Below are 18867 nucleotides of genomic sequence, written 5' to 3'. Positions count from 1 at the left end.
GCAGGCCCGGGGCTCAGTCTGAGGTGGCGGGGCAGAGGCAGGAGGGCAGGCCCGGGGCTCAGTCTGAGGTGGCGGGGCAGAGGCAGGAGGGCAGGCCCGGAGGCCTGGCTCCAAGGACCCCAGCTGCCGGCTGGCACGTCACTGGCTACTGTGGCCAGCGCCAGGGTCAGATCTTTGCTGGAGGGACTCTGGGCTGCTCCAGGCTGGAAGGGGCTTTAGCCATTAGGCCTGGAGTCCCCGAGCTGCCCAGAGCCCAGAGGCTGGAGTCTTGGGCCCAGGCTGGCCTGGCCTGCTGAGGCCCGCAGGCAGAGAGCACCAGAGCACTGGGTTCGGGTGTGCCATGGATCCGGGTGACCTCAGGCAAATCACTCACCCTCTGCGGCTTTAGTGTTCTCTTCTGTCGATGGAGGGAATCACCCAAGTATCTTTCTAATGAGGTAAAAAAAATAACTGGGTGGGGGGAGGGGGCTCATGAAAGAGGATCCAGAGCTCTGTCAGCCTAGGATGTCACTGTCCGGTCCCTCCAGGATCTCCTCCTGCTTCTGTGGGCTCTGGGGGACCCAGAGGGGCTATTTCGGTGGGAGGTGAAGGCAGGCCTTCCGAGGGGCTCCAGCAAGTCTCAAGAAACAGCTAAGTGTGTCTAGAGCTGCCCTGACATGACAACCACTCACCACATGTGGCCATTTACATTTTTTTCTTTTATATAAACTTATTTAATTTATTTATTTTTGGCTGCATTGGGTCTTCGTTGCAGTGCGTGGGCTTCTCATTGCAGTGGCTTCTCTTGTTGCGGAGCACGGGCTCTAGGCACGCGGGCTTCAGTAATTGTGGCACATGGGCTCAGTAGTTGTGGCTTGCGGGCTCTAGAGCGCAGGCTCAGTAGTTGTGGCTCATGGGCTTAGTTGCTCTGTGGCATGTGGGATCTTCCCAGACGAGGGCTCGAACCCGTGTCCCCTGCATTGGCAGGTGGATTCTTAACCACTGCGCCGCCAGGGAAGTCCCTACGTTTTTTTTTTTTTAAAGCAAATTTATTTTTCCCACAGATCAATTTCAATTACCAAGGAAATATTGAATTTTTTTTTTTTTGGCCACACCGCTTGGCATGTGGGATCTTAGTTCCCCAGGCAGGGATTGAACCCAGGCCCCCTGCATTGGAAGCATGGAGTCTTAACCATTGGACCACCAGGGAAGTCCCCATTTACATTTAAATTAGTGAAAATTAAGGACAATTTTTTTTTTTGACAATTTTAAAAACATCTTCTCATTCGCAGTGGCCATGTTCCCCGTGCTCAGCAGCCACCTGCAGCTCGTGCCGTGCTGGACGGTCGGAGAGCATGACCCTCATTCCAGAGAGTTCTACCGGACAGGCTGCTCTAGAGACAGTGGCTTTGGTAAAACTACATTTGCTGAGAGCACAGCCTGTGCCAGGCTCTGTGCTGAGCGCTTTACCAGCATCATCCCATTTAGTCCCAAAGCAACCCCGTGAGGCAGGGACTGTCATTACCCCATTTTAGTTGTGAGAAACGAGGGGCTCCGAGGATCGGCTGACAATCCCAGGGTGCACAGCACATTGATGCTGGAGCCACACCGCATCCCAGGTCTGACCTGGTCCGTGGCGCTATACTTGACTGCTTTCCTGGACTTTGCCTGTCCTGTGCTCCCAGACCCCCAAACGAGGCAACCTTCCTGCCACCCCACCTTCAGGACACACGAGACTGCACTCAGCACTCTTTATTGGCTTGGCTGAGTTTCCAGAAGGTCGGGGAGAAGGAGTAACTTTGTTTCCCTGGGGGACGCTGCTTGCTCTTAACCCATCAGGGAACTTTCCTGGGCAGGGGATTAATGATCCCACTCTCTATGTATTCAAAGACCGTGTACAGGTCCTGGTCCCCATTGACGGTGATGGCCCGCCCATAGAACTCCTCCAGCTCAGCGGAATTCCTGTAGAACAGGTCCGTTCTGAGCTTGATCTGCTCTTCGGAATCCTTTGGGCTCTGCAGGAGACGGGCCTGGATTTCCGTGGTTGGAGGTGGCTTGTACATGAGGTGGTACCTGCGAGAGGAGGGGAAGCAGGTGACCCCTGGTCCAGCTCAGAGGACAGGGGAGAGAGGGGCCCTCTGTCCTACTGCCAAGCAAGCCGGTCACCATCAGCACTGCCACCAAACATTTACTCTGCACCAGCTGTGTGCACACCCTCAGCTGGGCCCGGGAGCCGCAGAGAGACCCAAAGCCTAGGCCCTGCCCAGGAGAGAAGAATGCAGATCAATAATAGGACAGAATATAGTAATATACCGAGGGCCAAATCCCTTTCTTTCTGTCATTCCCTTCCTTTCTTCTTTCTTCTCTTCTTCCTTCCAAACAATATTTATCAGCTGCTATGTATGCCCGGCACACATTTGCTATTGACAATGCAGTGGCAGGCAAGGCAGTTGCCTCTGGCTTTATGGAGCTCACAGTCTGATGAGGGATGGGACATTATAACACCAAGTGTGAGCAGAGATGACAGGAAGTGCCACCGTCACTGTTGCAGAGACCCCAGGTGCATGGCAGCGTGAAGGTCATTGTACTTGACACAGGTCAGAGAAAAGATGTCCCCCAGCAGCAAGGCGACAGATCAGACTTATAGTTTAGGAAAATCCTGGTATTTCCTTCGTGCCCCTCGTCACTCCCTACTGAGAAACGTGGTCTGGTGACCAAGAAACAGGGCCTTGATTAGGAAGATCGAAGCTTCTACCTCTTTGCAATCACAGAGACTATAAATTGTATTTCAACACCAACACAGTGATTGTACGTGGTCAGATGCAGAATAAAACTCAGGATTTACCCCCGTAGCTGTGGGAGGGCTCAGAGGTGAACTGGTTCCCGAGGGGACGCGTCTGTACAGCAACCACGTCTGGGACGTACTGTGGTGACAGCGGAGGCCTGGAGCGCCATTTCACACGCTGGGGTCAGAGCCAAGCCCAGGACAGAGCCGGCAAACATTTCAACAACTGCTGTAGAGCCCCGGACATTAATTTTCTTGCTGCTCTTCCAGGAAAAGAGGGCCGACAGAAAGCGCAGAGGAGCTAGCTGGGGGAACCCCCTTTCTAGAGTCTTCTGTCAGTCGTCACTGGCGTCATCCCTGGAGCAGCCCCGCCCTGGCATCGGTCAGCTACATGGAGAGGGGGGGTCCCTGGTGGGGCGTGGCCCCTGGAGCCCTCAGAGGGCTGCCCACTGGGAGCCTGGCACAAACCTTTCTCCTGTGACAGGGTCGGTTCTTCTCAGGGTCAGCCGCTCAATGATGGAATCGAATGGCACATTCAGGAAAAACACCCTACGAGGAAGATCAAGCACCACGGTCAGCTGGAGGGAACCGCAGGCTGGACTCGTCCGAGACCAGGGTGGGCATCAGCCCCCGAGAGCGGGTGGAGCCTCGGTGGCCATCACTCAGGGCTCGGGGTATCAGGCTCTGGACGGCCACCAGGGAAAGATGCAGGCGGGGCCTCCCTGCCGTGGAAGCTCTCCGCACCCTGATTCAGGGACGGCGCCCAGCGCCCATCATTCCCGGGGGTAGGGGGGACTCTCTGGGGGGGGCATCACTCAGGTGAGCTTCGGGGAGCAGATGCCCCATCCTTGTGGCAGGACAGCGTGTTCTCTGGAGTCACACAGACTTGGGTTAGAACCTCACCTCCACCATGGACCTGCTGGGTGACCTTGGGCCACTAACACAGCCTCTCTCAGACTCAGTTTCCTCACCAGCAAAATGGGTCCAGTGATAGTTGCTGGTGTTGAAGATGTAAGGAAATGAAGCATGTGACAAGCTTAGTGCAGGGCTTATGCGTCCCGGGCGCTCAGACACGGCAGCCAGTGTAGAGATTGAATCACATTTCTTACTGGAGTCCCTTCCCAAGGGTCCGGGCTCCCTGGCTGCCTGCGCCCCCCCTTAGAGAGGCAGGGCTGCTGGCCTCAGCTTCCTCACTTTCTCTTTCACAGAGGAGTCCTGGACCCAAGGGAGCAGGACCCTCGAAATCAATAGTCCCAGCAGAAAAGACACAGCCCTCGCTTCTGATAACTCAGGACTCCGCCTGGGCCTGCCTGAGAAACCATCTCCTGAACCCCTAGTTCAAATGGTCTAATCCCCTCCCTCTTTGGCGGTGGAAGTCTTTCTTTCTTTTTCCTTTTTTAATTTTTATTGGAGTAGAGTTGATTTACAGTGTTGTGTTACTTTCTGCTGTACAGCAAAGTCAATCAGTTATACATATATCTATTCTTTTTTAGATTCTTTTCCCATATAGGTCATTACAGAGTATTGAGAAGAGTTCCCTGTGCTATACAGTAGGTCCTTATTAGTTATTTATTTTATATAGAGTAGTGTGTATATGTCAATCCCAAACTCCCAATTTGTGCCTCCCCTCCTTTCCCTGCTGGTAACCATACGTTTGTTTCCTACATCTGCAACTCTATTTCTGTTTTGCAAATAAGTTCATTTGTACCATTTTTTTTAGATTCCACATATAAGAGATACAATACGATATCTGTCCTTGGGAAGCCTTTCTTTGTATAAAACCTGAGGAGGGAGTTTCTCAATCAGGGCTGATTTTGCCCTGAGAAGCTATCTGGCAACATGTTTGTGGCTGTCACAACAGGGGGCGCGGGGGAGTGCTACTGGCATCTAGTGGGTGGAGGCCAGGGGTACTGCTCAGCACCTCACTCTGTGTAAGACAGGCCCTCCCACAAAGCGTTACCGCCCCGTGTCAGTCGGGAGGCAAATGGAACCGGTGGGAGGTGCCACCACTCTGGCTGGGGTCTGGCTGGGGGAAGCGGGTCGGGGTGAAGGACCAAGTGTTCTGGCTCTTCCCCACAGATCTAATCCAGGGCCTGTCTTCTGGCATCAAACTATCTCAGTTTGTTTTTTAAAAAAATAAGTTCTGGAATATTCTATGGCTCACTTACTGTTTATTCATTACTTTAATTAATTCATGCCTGTGTTTATTGAGTGTCTGCTGTGTGCCAGGCTCTGCAGTGAGGCCCTGTGTTTACCAACCCATCGTATGGGACTGAGACAGGACATTCAACAGAGTTGTCATCTCGGACGTCAGCATCCCGTGACTGATGCAACTTCCAGTGGGGACAACATCCGGGACAGCAGTAGCGGTGACAGCCTCACTGCACCCAACACCTTGTTCATGTCACTTCCGAGTAAGAAATTCAGGCGAAAAGCACCTCTAAGTGTAAGAAAAACGTACTCAGCGATTTCCCGCCTTGGGAGTCTTTTTAGGATGGATCCTCTGTCTCCTCCTAAGTTAGTGAACAAGAAGCCTTCACCGGCATCCCAGGAATTCACCAGATGTGTTGATCAGGCCGCCAAGAGGCCAAGCTTTAGTGGGTCCAGTGGCACATTGGTCCCCATGGGCCCTGGACCAGCCTCTTGGGCCCAGGTGCCACCCTTAGGGCCAGAGCAATGACCAGCCCCCAGCCAGTGTCCTGACACCCGGGAAGCACTCAGGAAAGGAAGGAATAAGTGAATAAGTGGTACACCATTCTAGTGCTCTATTTATATACTCTCTCTGCCTCCTGCCTGACTTTCCTCCATCCCAGCCAAAAAACTCAACCAACTGGTAGAGTTGAGAATGATGCTAAATTCCAGGGTTGGAAGGGATCAACGTTTCCCTAATTCCCAGGGACCAGGTGCATCAGAATCCCCTTGGGAGACTGTGACCCTGCTGGATGCCAACACCCTGGCCCAGAAATGCTGATTCAGCAGACATTGGAGGGCGCCCAGTATTCCCCCCTCCCCACCACCCAGTGCCTGGAATCCGCTGCCTTGGAGAACACCTGGGCCAGGCACTCTTGAAGGTCCTGTGACCCCTGGAAATTAGACACAAACTATGGAGTACGTGTCATTTTTGGGAGGGGATAGATCCATGTTTCACAACAGATTCTCAAAAGGGTCCTGGTTCTTAAAAATGGTTAGGAGTCACTGGTCCGAGTTTCACAGGGCAATGAAGGATGCGGCCACGGCCGACTGTGAGGAGGTGGCAGAGCTGGGCCGCCCCAGATGCCACACTCTGTCCTCACACTCACTGCTTCCTGGCGATTTTCCTGAGCCCCTCTGGGGAGCCACCCCAATGCCCACTTATCCCTGTGACTTGTTTGGAGTTATCTCATCCCTGGGCTGTGGGGCTGGGCCTGAGGGAGGCCCAGGTGTGGCCAATTTGAGTGCCAGCTCCTCCTGGCCACAGGAGTTGGGTCAGGGTGCAGACTGATCCAAGCCAGGCCAGTGAGAGGCTGCCCCAAGGCTTGCCAGAGAGAAAGGAGCTTCACTTTTTCTGGGGCTGCTAAGCTGTTGGCACAGGAGCCTGGGGTTGCCTGGGGCCTGCACTCAGAGACAGCCTACCTGAGAATAAAGCCCACCCCGAGAGAGCAGAGAGATGGTGAGAGACACTGTTTGGGGCCCTGGATCAAGCTGTACCTGAAGCCAAACGCCCCTCAATGTTTCCCCGACATGAATACATAAATCTCTTTTGCATAAACCAGTTTGAGCTGGGTTTCCTGCAATTGTTATCCAAAGGCCATCTACTACATCTAGTCTCTCCAATGCCACTTGCTTCTGGAAAACGTGTAAATTAAAAAAAAAAAAAAAAAAAAAAGAGTCAAATGTGAGCCAAATGCTCTTCTTCAAGACCAGCGTCTCCCGGGCTTCCCTGGTAACACAGTGGTTAAGAATCCACCTGCCAATGCAGAGGACATGGGTTCAAGCCCTGGGCCGGGAAGATCCCACATGCCGTGGAGCAACTAAGCCCATGTGCCACAACTACTGAGCCTGCGCTCTAGAGCCCGTGAGCCACAACTACTGAGCCCACGTGCCACAACTACTGAAGCCCACGCACCTAGAGCCCGTGCTCCGCAACAAGAGAGGCCACCGCAATGAGAAGCCCACACACCACAGCGAAGAGTAGCCCCCACGCATCGCAACTAGAGAAAGCCTGCGTGCAGCAACGAAGACCCAACACAGCCAAAAATTTAAAAAAAGACCAGCGTCTCCCACTGACTTTCTTCTCGTTCTCTCTTTTTGCCCACACTGTTTGCTGAGGCTCACTCCTGCCCAGTTGCCAAGAAGCCCTTTGCTGGTAGCTGATGAAAGCTGCAGCCTCCCCTCCACGAAGTGAGCACAGCCTGGGGTGTGGGCGGGAGCCATGAAAATCCACCTCTTCCCCCGCACACATTCTCGACAATGATCTCCATTCCCCACGTGCCTCAAAATAACAGCCACCAAATAAAACATGCGAGATCAGGAGCGTCTGAACACGGGGAGCACAGATGTTTCAATGTGTTTTCATCTCTTACACTCCAAACATGCCTGCCCCCCCTCGCACCCCCAGAACTTGAGAGGCCCAACAGCAACACCAAAACGTGGCTGTCACCGCAGCTGGCGGCTGACGGTGCCGCTCCGGATGGATGCCGACGCCGGTAGAAAGGGAGCCAGTTTGGAAATCCGTGATAATGGATGCTGCTTCATAAACAAAGGAGCCCCAATTGAAAGATTTTTAACCCAGCATATCAAGATCGCTTGTCATCATTCAAGGGAATGGCTTGTGAAAGGCTGGCGAGATCAGAAGCCCAAGGACACCAAATTGGTACTTGAAACACGCCGCTGGGAAAAGCCTCGCTGGGGAGGAGCTGTGTGCTTCCATGCTGGAAGCTTCTGATTAGCCAGGCTCAGGGCGACCTGGTGCCACAGCCAGGTAGCGGGGAGAGTGGGGAGCCCACTCAGCTCTGCTGCCCTGTGCGTGCCCCACCTGCCGGTTTTGGGTACTATGCTACTCATTTACAGTAACAGCCAGGAAAGACAGAATGTGAAAGCAGAGAATACTCAAAGCAGGGCGCACCGGGCAGAGACACACCCCTGGTATAGTGCTTGGGTTCACCAGGGGAGGGAGCGACACCTGCCTTGGGGTTCGTAGAATTTCAGGCTGGTGGCTGCCTCAGGAGGGAGCTGGAAGGTACCTCTGATCCCTCGCTACTCAAAGTGGGGTCCCTGGACCAGCCGCGCCAGCGCCAGCTAGGGACTTAAGCCCCACCTCCCACCCACCGAGTCAGAGTCTGCGTTTTAACAGTGATTTGTATGCACATCGAGGTTGGAGAAGTGCCACTCTGATCCTGTGTTTCCCAGATTTGTCTGACGTTGAGGATCATCTGGAGGGCTTGTCTAAAATACAGATTCCGACCTGAAACTAACACAGTATTGTAAATAATCTATTCTTCAAAAAATAATTATTAAAAAACAGAACAAAACAAAACATTCCAGGCACCCCTCCCAGAGCTACCAAGCCAAAACCTCCAGGGGAGGGGCTGGGAGACCTGTGTTTGTAAGTCAGCCGCTCAGGTGAGTATCATGCTCGGGCAGGTGTGGGAAGCATGGCTGTAATCTCAGGTCTCACCTTGGCCAAACCTTGGAACCAGAAGGGGAGCTTTGAGAATACTGAGGCCTGGGCCCCACCCCTGGAGATTCTGCTATAATTGGCCCAAGGTGAGGCCTGGGAGTGGAGTTTTTTTTTTTTTTTTAAGTTTAAGCTAACTTTTATTTATTTATTTATTTATTTTTGGCTGTGTTGGGTCTTCGTTTCTGCGCGAGGGCTTTCTCCAGTTGCGGCAAGCAGGGGCCACTCTTCATCGCGATGTGTGGGCCCCTCACTACCGCGGCCTCTCTTGTTGCGGAGAACAGGTTCCAGACGCGAAGGCTCAGCAATTGTGGCTCACGGGCCCAGTTGCTCCGCGGCATGTGGGATCCTCCCAGACCAGGGCTCGAACCCGTGTCCCCTGCACTAGCAGGCAGACCCTCAACCACTGCACCACCAGGGAAGCCCCGGAGTGGAGATTTTAAAAGCTCCCCAAGTGATTGTTGTATGCAGCCAACTTTGAGAACCACTGTGCTGATTGAATCGCTCAGTGTACAAGACGGGGAAACTGAGTCCCAGAGGGGAGAGGGCTCACACTCTGTCACCCAGGGCACTGATGACAGACAGTGAATGACAGCTGGGATCTCCTGACCCACCCGCATTATGACCCCTCTGATCATACTGCCTGGGGCTCTGTCTGGGGAGCAAAGGAAGGCTTCCTCCTCAAAGGCCTTGAAGCTCACCCCCTGCTCCAGAGCTAAACTCACTGGGGACAGAGGGATAGAATTTTCTCTGGACCCATGGATAGATTGGATAAATTGAGAGATATGACATACAATAACTGGCTTTAAATAAATATGATGTCCAATTCTGTCCAGAGGCAGGGGTCTGCCCTTATTAGCCTCTTGATCTCAACCAATAAGTCTCTACTCTGTGCAACACTCCATACAAAGCACCATGATGTAACTACAGTGAGATACCACTTCACACACATCAGGATGCTTATTATCAAAAAGACAGCAAAGGGACTTCCCAGGTGGTCCAGTGCTTAAGACTCCGTGCTCCCGAGGCAGGGGGCCTGGGTTCCATCCCTGGTCAGGGAACTAGATCCCGCACGCAGCAACGAAGGATCCCGCGTGCCGCAAACTAAGACCCGGCGCAGCCAAATAAATAAATAAATATTTTAAGAAACAGCAAATAACAAGTGTTGGCTGGTGAGGATGTGGAGAAAGTGGAACACTCGTGCACTGCTGGTGGGAATGTCAGATGGTGCAACAAGCGATCCAGCTATTCCACCTCTGATACACACACCCAGATAAGGGAAAGCAGAGATTGGAACAGATATGTGCACACCCAACCACGGCAGCCTTACTCACAACAGCCAAAAGGCAGAAATAACCCAAATGTCCATCAGTGGATGACTGGATAAACAAAACGTGACATATACTCACAATGGAATATCTTTCAGCCTTAAAAAGGAATGAAATCCTGACACCTGCTACAACATGGATGAACCCTGAAGACATTACACTAAGTGAAATAATCAGACACAGGAGGACAAATATTGTATGATGGCACTTATATGAGGTATCTAGATTAGTCAAATTCATAAAGACAGAAAGTAGAATAGTGGGGGAATTTCCCGATGGTCCAGTGGTTAGGACTCAGCGCTTTCACTGCAGGGGACCCGGGTACGATCCCTGGTGAGGAAACTAAGATCCCGCAAAGCCAAGCAGCTCGGTCAAAAAAAAAAAAAAAAAGAATGGTGGGAGCCAGGGGCTGGGGTGAAGGGGAAATTTGGAGTTGTTGTTTAGTGGAGATGGAGTTTCAGTTTGGGAAGATGGAAAAGTGCTGGAGATGGATGGTGGTGATGGTTGCACAAGGAGAATGTACTTAGTACCACTGAACTGTACACTTACATAGTTAAAATAGGGGACTTCCCTGATGGTTCAGTGGTTAAGACTCCAGGCTTCCACTGCAGGGGGGCATGGGTTCGATCCCTGGTGGGGGAGCTAAGAGTTCACATGCCGTGTGGCATGGCCAAAAAAAAAAAAAGGTTAAAATAGTAAATTTTATGTTATGCATATTTTACCACAATAAAAAATAAGCACAATGGTGTGGTTAATAGACATTATGATGAAGGTAGGAGGAGGGGTGGATTTCTAGCCTTGAATAAATTTACAGTTTAATGAGGTTCTTAATATACATATGTATACAAATAAATGGATGGACCAAAAAATACGAACCATATAATAGTACTAATTCTATACTAATTATAAGGCCAATGTTATACATACTCAGAAAATAGAAAAGGAAAGAATAAAACTTAATTTATTAGGCTGCCTTTCCCTGATACCAAAAACCAGACAAAGACACTACAAGGAAACTACAGACCAATATCCCTCATGAATACAGATGCAAAAATACTCAATAAAATGTTAGCAAATTGAACCCAGCAATACATAAAAAGAATAATACATTACAATAAATGGGGTTTAGCCTAGTAATGAAAATCTGGTTCGATATTTGAAAATCAATCAATATAACCATATTATTAGACTAAAGAAGAAAACTATATAATCATCTCAATAGATGTAGGAAAGCATTTAACACAATTTTATATCAATTCCTGATAAATATTCTAAGCAAACTAGAAATAGAAGGTAACTTCCTCCTCAGTCTAATAAAAGGTATTTACCAAAAAACTACAGCTAACATCAAGACTGAATGCTTTCCCCTTAAGATTGGGAACAAAGCAAGGATGTCCATTTTCACAACTCCTATTCAACATCTTACTGGAAGTCCTGGATAGTGCAATATATCAAGAAAAGGAAATAGCAAGCATACAAATGGAAAGGGAAGAAATAAAATTGTGTTATTTGCAGATGACATGATCATCTAATTCAAAGCCCCAAAGAATCATCAAAAAAGGCCACTATAACTAATAAGTAGGTTCAGTGAATTCACAGACTACAAAATCAATAAATAAAATATAAACCAACTTTTCAAGATACTAGCAATAAACAACTGGAAACTGAAATTTTAAAGTACCATTTACAATAATATAAAAATGAAATACTTAGGTATAAAGCTAACAAAATATGCATAAGATCTGTCTGATGAAAATTACAAAACACTGGTGAAAGAAATCAAAGACTTAAATACATATGGGGAGCTATACCATGTTCATGGACTCAGAGACTCAATAGTGTTAAAATGTCAATCCTACTAGATCTGCAGATTCAATGCAATTCTAACCAAAATTACAAGGTGTTTTGAAGATTCCACACAAGTTAATTCTCAAATTTATATGGAGCGTTTTTCTGGAAAAGAATTAGAATCACTAAAAAACGTTGAAAAAGCAGAATAAATTGATTTTGAGGCTTACTACAAAGCCACAGTAGTCAAGACAGTATGAGTGTTAGTGAAAGGCTAGACACAATGGATTAAAGAGTCTGGAAGTTGACTCATACAAATATGACCAATTACTTTTCAACAAATGTACCAACACAATTCAATGGAGAAAGATGGTTTTTTCACCCAGTGTTGCTGGAATAATTAGACGTCCATATGCAAATAATGATAATAATAATAATAATCTTGACCCATACCTCACACCATACACAAAATTTAAATCAAAATGGATCATGGACCTACATATAAACCTGAAACAATTAAACTTCTGGAAGAAAATGTCTGTGACTTTGGGTTAAAGAGTTCCTACATATGACACCAAAATCATGACACATAGATTTTTAAATTGATAAATTAGATTTCATTAGAAATCTAATAATTAAAAACTTCTGCTCTTCAGAAGACCTTAAGAAAATGAAAGATATGCCATAGACTGGGAGAAAATATCTATGAAATCTATATCTGATAAAGGATTTGCATCCAGACTACGTACAAATGTGAATTACACGCACAACTAATGACATAAAGGAGGACGCACAAATAGATCCCTTAGTACCTTGTGTTTCCAAATTTGATATTCAAATTGGGAAAGTCTGGTCCAGGAAAACAGTTTCCTGAAAAAGGCTCAAAAGACTCCTCCTTCCGCAGTTCAAAGCCCAGAAGGAAGGCAGCGGCACTATCCACGCTTTAAACCAAGCCTCAGCCTCTGCCACGTGGAGCCCTTTTTCAGGGCTGGAGCGTAGGCAGCAGTGGCTCTCAAGCTTTGATATAATCAAGGGGTCTTCTCTCAAGGGGAAATTTGCATGACCGCCACTGAAGCAGGGAATCAGAGAGAAAGGAGAGCCACCAAGAAAAAAGGCAAAGTGACACTGTACAGTAGAATGGTCTGCTCACCTTTAAAATGTGTGCCCCTGACACATCAGAGAGGTGAGGCAACATCAAAGCTATTGCAAAATAGTCCTCATATGACTACAACAAGTGGGGCCATTGGATAGCACAAAGCGGGAGTAACCATTGACACGTCAGGACAAGGCCTCCGCCTAGTCCAAGGGCAGGGAGAGGCCGCATCGTGTCTAGAGGTGACTGCATTTGGGGACGGCAGTGAGGGATGGGCAAGCTGTTAGAGGACTCTAATGGGAATGAAAGATGAACGGAGCTGAGGATGGCAGGACTTGGGAGAGAGTGGTTAGAGGGAACAAGTGAATTATGCACAGACTATCAAAAAAAACAAAAAATAAGAACTGGGTCAGCTGCAGAAGAATCCACACCTCTGGGGACACTGCGGGAGGAGCTGTCTGAGGACAAGCGCCGGGCTGCCTTGTCTGCGCTGCAACCTTCGTGCGGGGATGTGGTGAGGGTGAGGGCTGAATAAACGTGCAGCGAAAGAGTGGGTTAGCACGTGAGGGAACCAGCTGTGATGCCGTGGAAGGCCCTATTCCATCTCACAGGGACGGGCCCGTCAGCTCTCTGGGATCGGCCCCCGGGTCCACCCAGCCACAGGTGCAGGCTGATTCCCATCACAGAATGCCATGCTGCACAGAGTTTGGATGCAAGGCCTCCCTGGAGACCGGAAAAGGCCCTGGCCAGAGTTTTAAATTTTTTACTATGTATCTTTTTACTCTGACAAGAGTACAATTTGAAAACAAAAGGCCAAACGTCTCAACCTCATTTTAAACCCCCTGCGCGCAGCATGCCTCCTGCCCTCAGGTAGCCGCTGCAGGGTCCCCTCCCCGCCCGCTCCCCACTCCTTAAGAAAACAAGGCTCCCGCTGGCCATTTCTTGTTTAAAACTGTGCATAATTGATAGTGGCAAATCTACACTGCCCACGTCTAAAATCTCTCCAGGGGCAGGAAGGACAGTCTCCACGACTGCTATTAACTGGGAAATTAACGAGCACGCCTGGCGGTTCAGCACACGCTCTTCAGCACACGCTGTGCAAAGTGCAGCAGTCCGGTGTAAGGAGAATGACCCCAGGTTCAAATTCCGGCATAATCGGTCTCCATCTGAGAGTCCTCGAAAAATTTCTGCCTCCATCACCACTGGGAAGAAAGAGAGAAATTCCTCTGCACACGGCCACCCAGACACTTCCTACACGATCATGAAATGCACATCATTGGAAGTCAGAAAGTTCTGCAAACTTTTCCCAAAGAGAAAGGCAGATGAGTTTAAGGCAAAAAAATGACAGTGGACAAGTGGAAAGCAAGACAGAGCTACACTCCAGGACTAGCCAGTCTCTGCCAACTCGGGGCGCCAGCTATACCAGTGGCTCTCAGACTGGACGTGTGTGGACACAGGAGGACTCTAAAAATTCTGGCTTTCCCCGGGTCCGGGCAGGCCCGGTGTCCAAACTCTCGCAACACCGCCCTCTCCCTGCATCTCTCGTGCCCACACAAGATCAGCAAGTCAGCCATCAGTGCAGGGCAATCACCTGGGCGGAGCCAAAACGGTTCTCAGGGGCCACTGGGCACCTACACTCATCACTGCCTTTCCCTTGGTCGTCCTTCAGCTCCGTGTCTGTGTTTGAGGGGGCCTGGCTCACCACCCAGCTGGTCTTCTTCTGTGTGAGAAGTTCCTGCGTGTTCCTGGAAACCTGTCTTCCCTGTGCGCTGGCCAGAAGCCACACCGCGCCTTCTATCTTGCGCTCAGAGCACCTGCAGCCACCAGCACCTGGCTGCCTTGGGGTCCCCCCGACAGTGGGAACACTGATCAACGCTGGTCAACCGGGAAGCATGCCGGTGTGGACACCAGTTCAGTCCCAAAAGGACGACTGGGCGGGTGAACATTTTGTCAGTGCCCCGTGGTCTGGCCGACATCCGAGGGATGCTCCAGCGGATCCCCCCCTTCAAGAGAGAATTTGTGTCTCAGCTGTAAGGGGCAGGGTCAGCTGACAGCCTCCAGCTGTAAATATCTTCCAGGGACTTGAGCCCTACGTTCTTTTTTTTTTTTTTTTAACATAGTTACTGAGATAATAATTCACCCCCCTAAAAGTATACAACGCAATTCTTTTTAGCGTATTGACAGCGTGTGCAACCGTCAACGCGATATAAGTTTGGGAGATTCTCATCACCCCCAAAGGAAACCCTGTACCCAGGAGAAGGCTCTCCCCAGCCCCCAGCTCCCAGCCCCTGGCAACTGCTAGTCTGCTTTCTGTCTCTGTGGATTTGCCTCGCCTGGACACTTCATACAAATGCAATCATACAATGCATGGCCCGCCAAGTCTCCATTTAGGAAAATTAAAAAAAAAAAAGAGGACCTCACAAGGTCATTTTAAAAGTTAAACATAATAATGCATATAAAGTGCTTAATGCGTAATGACGACATAGAATATCCATGTGGGCCCTACGTGCCGGGCATCCTTCCTTCATTTAGCCTAATGTTTTGAAGGTTCATCCCCATTGTAGCATGTATCAGAACTTCATTCCCTTTTATGGCCAAATGGTGTCCCAGGGTATGGCTAGACCAGATTTTGTTTATTCATTCACCGACTGATGGACCTTTTAACCCAAGCTTTTGAGCAAGCTCACATTCTTCTGGGGTGGCCCTTGGCCAGTGAATGAGCACAGAGGGGTACCAGGGCCTGGCCACTTCTGCCCCTCACAGCCCTCCCTCAGGAGGTCCCTGCTGGGCTGGTGGAGTCTGGGTCAGCCTGCCCCCTGATCCCACGGCTCCCCCTGCCCCATCCTGCTTCATCCCTTTTCCTGGCTCAGCTCTTACCTGCTCACGAAGCCTTTTCCACCCCATGACTGTCTCAGCCTCTGCTTCCAGGAGAACCCAACCTGTGACATGTGCCCTGAAAGGCACCAGGAGCCTTAAAGCATTCGGTCCCATTTATGTGAACACAACTTCCTGTTTGCATGCCCATCCTCCACCAGGCTATCAGCTGTGAGGCAGGGACCAGTGCATTCGTGTGGCAGTGGAGAAGAGGGGACTGGCTTGGACATGGGTTCTGAGGTCAGAAAGACCTGGGTTCAAATTCCAGCGCCACCTTCTGGCCCACTGTGGGACCAGCCATGTTACCCTCCAAGTTTCCATATGCGAGGATTAAAAAAAAAAAAAAAGTACCTTGCAAAGTTATTTTAAGGATTAAATATGATAATCCATACAAATTGCTTAGTGTGTGATAATAAGACAGAATATCCATGGGGCCTACATGGCAGGCAGTCTTCTAAGACTTGACCTACCTTAGGTCATAACTCCTCATCGTGACCTTACAAGGGGATTATTATTATGTCCATTATAGCATGTGAGAAAACTGAGGGACAGAGAGGTTCAACCTGCCAAAGTGCCCCAGCTAGAAAGTGGCCGTGATGGTTAATTTTGTATGTCAACTTGAATGGGCCATAGGGTACCCAGATATTTGGACAAATATTATTCTGGGTGTATCTGTGAGAGTGTTTTTGGATGAGATTAACATTTAAATTAGTGGAATATACAGAAGAAATTAATACAATATTGTAAATCAACTACTATACTTCAATAAAATAAATTAAAAAAAATTAATTAGTGGAATGAATGAAGCAGATTGCCCTCCCTAATGTGGGTGGGCCTCATCCAATCAGTTGAAGGTCTAAATAGAACAAAAAGGCTGACCCTCTCCCGAGTGAGAGAGAATTCCTCCTGTCTGCTTGCTTTTGAATTGGGACATTGGCTTTCTCCTACCTTCAGACCTAGTGGGGTGGAGGTGGGATCGACAAGCTCATGTACCCCATCCTCAAGGCTCACTGGACCCCACTTCAGCCTTCCTGCCTTTTGGCTCTTCCTGGGGCTCCTGCTTTCGGACTCACCCCACAGATCTTGCAGCTTGTCAGTCTCCATAATCACATGAGCCAATTCCTTACGATGAATCTTTCTCTCTATATATAATACACATCCATTGGTTCTATTTCTCTGGAGAACTTCGCCTAACACAGTGGTGGAGCCGGATGCAAACGCAGGCAGCCGGCTCCAGTGTCCGTGCAGCTGAGCACAGCACACCATCATGAATCTGCTGAAAGATGAAGGAAGGAAAGAAGGAGGGAGGGGGGGAGGGAGGGAGGAAGGAAGGCGAGAGGGAGGGAGGTCTTGGCGTCCACTGCTCAGCGCAAACCCCAAACCTCAAATCCCAAAAGTGTGGCTCAGTTTTAGCTCTCTGGGCTGAGCTGCAGAGTCAGCTGGAGTCAGAGCCACCTTCCTCTACTTTAAGCAGATCAGCTGGAAGGGCTGTGGGGCAAGAGATGGGCAGATGCTCTGCCAAGGGGGCCTCCACCATGTGCCTTCCTCTCAGCCGCCCTGCTACCGGGCACACGTCCCAGGCACTGCTCTAGGAGCAGGAATTTGCATCAAGGACCAGAGAGCAGGGTGAGCAAGATCTGGACCCTTGGACCGCCTGGGAAACAAGTGCACTCACCTTGTTGCTGGTCCCCAGAAAAGGGAAGCCGAGGGAGGGGGAGGTGAATTAATTTTGAGGTTTCCTTTCCCAGAGCCAGTCTCCCTCAGTGACAAATGGCACACGAAGACCTGCCCTGGTGAAGAGTTACATAAGCATGTCCCGGCCACCATCAGAATCTCCACTCTTGACTTTTCCACTCTCTATTTTTTTTAATAAGGTGCTGCAGAGAAGCTTTTGCTTTAACCCCTTCCACAGCTGGAGTTTTCCTCCATGAATCTCTCTAGCGAAAAGCATTTTACTTCTTGGCTTCAATTTTAACCCTTTGCCACTCATTAATCTCCACCATCACCATCATCACCGTCACGGCAAAACTTTCTATACTTACTATGTGCCAGGCACCTGCACTAATAAGCATATTACACATGTGTATTGTCCCATTTAATCCAAGTAAGGTCCTGTGATCCTGCCCATCTCAAGGGTGAAAAAACTCAGGCTCCCAAGAGGTTAAGTGGTGCCCCCAGGCTGGGCTCCAAGTCCAGCTGACTCTAGGTCGCTCTTCCACTACCTTCCTATGTGTAAAATAACACCACTTGTTCCCTGCAGCTGTTAGAACATCCCTGAAGTCTCTGGTGAGAATCAGAAAATGGGAAAGGGACCGACCCTGAAGCAATTTAGGAGGGGAGCGAGTGGGGTTAGGTCCACACTGTCCATGCACCCCAACCTCAAGGTTCACTGAACCCCACCTCAGACTCCTTCGGGCCAAAGTCACCACCTCATCTGTGTCCTCCGTCACCTGGCGGACGGCTCCCCAGCCGCAGGGACTCCCTCCTCAGCTTGTCTCCCTGGGGACGCAGTGCACAGCTGCCTCTCGGGGTTAAAGATAAATAATGTGGATTCCAAAAGATCCTTCATCCCCAGTCGCAGCTGTCTTGCCTAAGGATTCCACCACTGTGTTTGTTAAACCCACACTTTAATTACTCCAAAATTATGTTAAAACCTTGCATAAATATTGCAGTGGCATCTTCCGAAGAATTTCATTACAGTAAGTTGGGCTGCTGCCAGAGCTTCGGTTAAGAAGTAAGAGGAGAACAGACACATGCAGAAAAGATATTGTTTTCAAGATAAAAAGGCAGGGAGGTCATCCTTTGTCAGATCACCCAGGTGTCAAAGAGAAACAGACTCCCATTTCACAGACTGAAGGGGGAAAATGCCCTTCGGCCCTCCAACCTAATAGGTCTTACTTCTCGAAAAACCTAAATCTGATTAAATATTAATAACCAGTGGTATTAATTAAGGCGGAAAAGTCCATCAAGAGAACCCCAATATGTTTACAGTGTCCCCAGGAAACCGGGGAAATTCACAATCAAGTGTGTAAATGTTCTAAAAAAGGGTCCTGAATATTTTATGAATATTTGTCATAAAACAGAAATAATAACCACTGTGCAGAGCTATTAGAATTAATATTAATGCTGCCCGCCATGAAATATTCATGGGGACAGAGAAAGGGGGGGGGCCGTAAGACAAGAATTAATTTACATTGGGCTCGGTTTACCCGCTGGCTTGATGTTTAAAGACGGTTGACAAGCCTCCGGATGAATCCACCAGTCACTTCCCGCAGCCGGTGGAGTGGAGGGGGTGGGGATGGGTCCGGGCTGCTGACAGCTCCACAGATTGAGTTTCTGACAGCCCTTAAAAAACCTAAACGGC

General features: G+C 49.4%; 1 protein-coding gene across 6 annotated transcripts in view; it reads right to left on the bottom strand.

Moving 5' to 3' along the window:
• Nucleotides 1–1716: 1716 nt before the first annotated feature.
• AK8 (adenylate kinase 8) overlaps nt 1717–18867 on the bottom strand; it is a 133369-nt gene continuing 116218 nt past the window's right edge. For all 6 annotated transcript variants that reach the window (XM_082468207.1, XM_082468209.1, XM_082468208.1 and 3 more), the window contains 2 exons: nt 3233–3313; nt 1717–2052 (listed from right to left, as the gene is read on the bottom strand). In XM_082468207.1, the coding sequence (XP_082324333.1) occupies nt 1815–2052; nt 3233–3313 (319 nt within the window). In that variant the 3' untranslated portion in view covers nt 1717–1814. The remainder of the gene's footprint in view (nt 2053–3232; nt 3314–18867) is intronic.

Source organism: Balaenoptera physalus, assembly GCF_965194825.1.
Source record: "Balaenoptera physalus genome assembly, chromosome: 7".
NCBI classification, from domain to species: Eukaryota; Metazoa; Chordata; class Mammalia; order Artiodactyla; family Balaenopteridae; genus Balaenoptera; species Balaenoptera physalus.
Note: the sequence above shows the minus strand (reverse complement) of the source record. Positions and strands in the feature narration are given on the sequence as shown.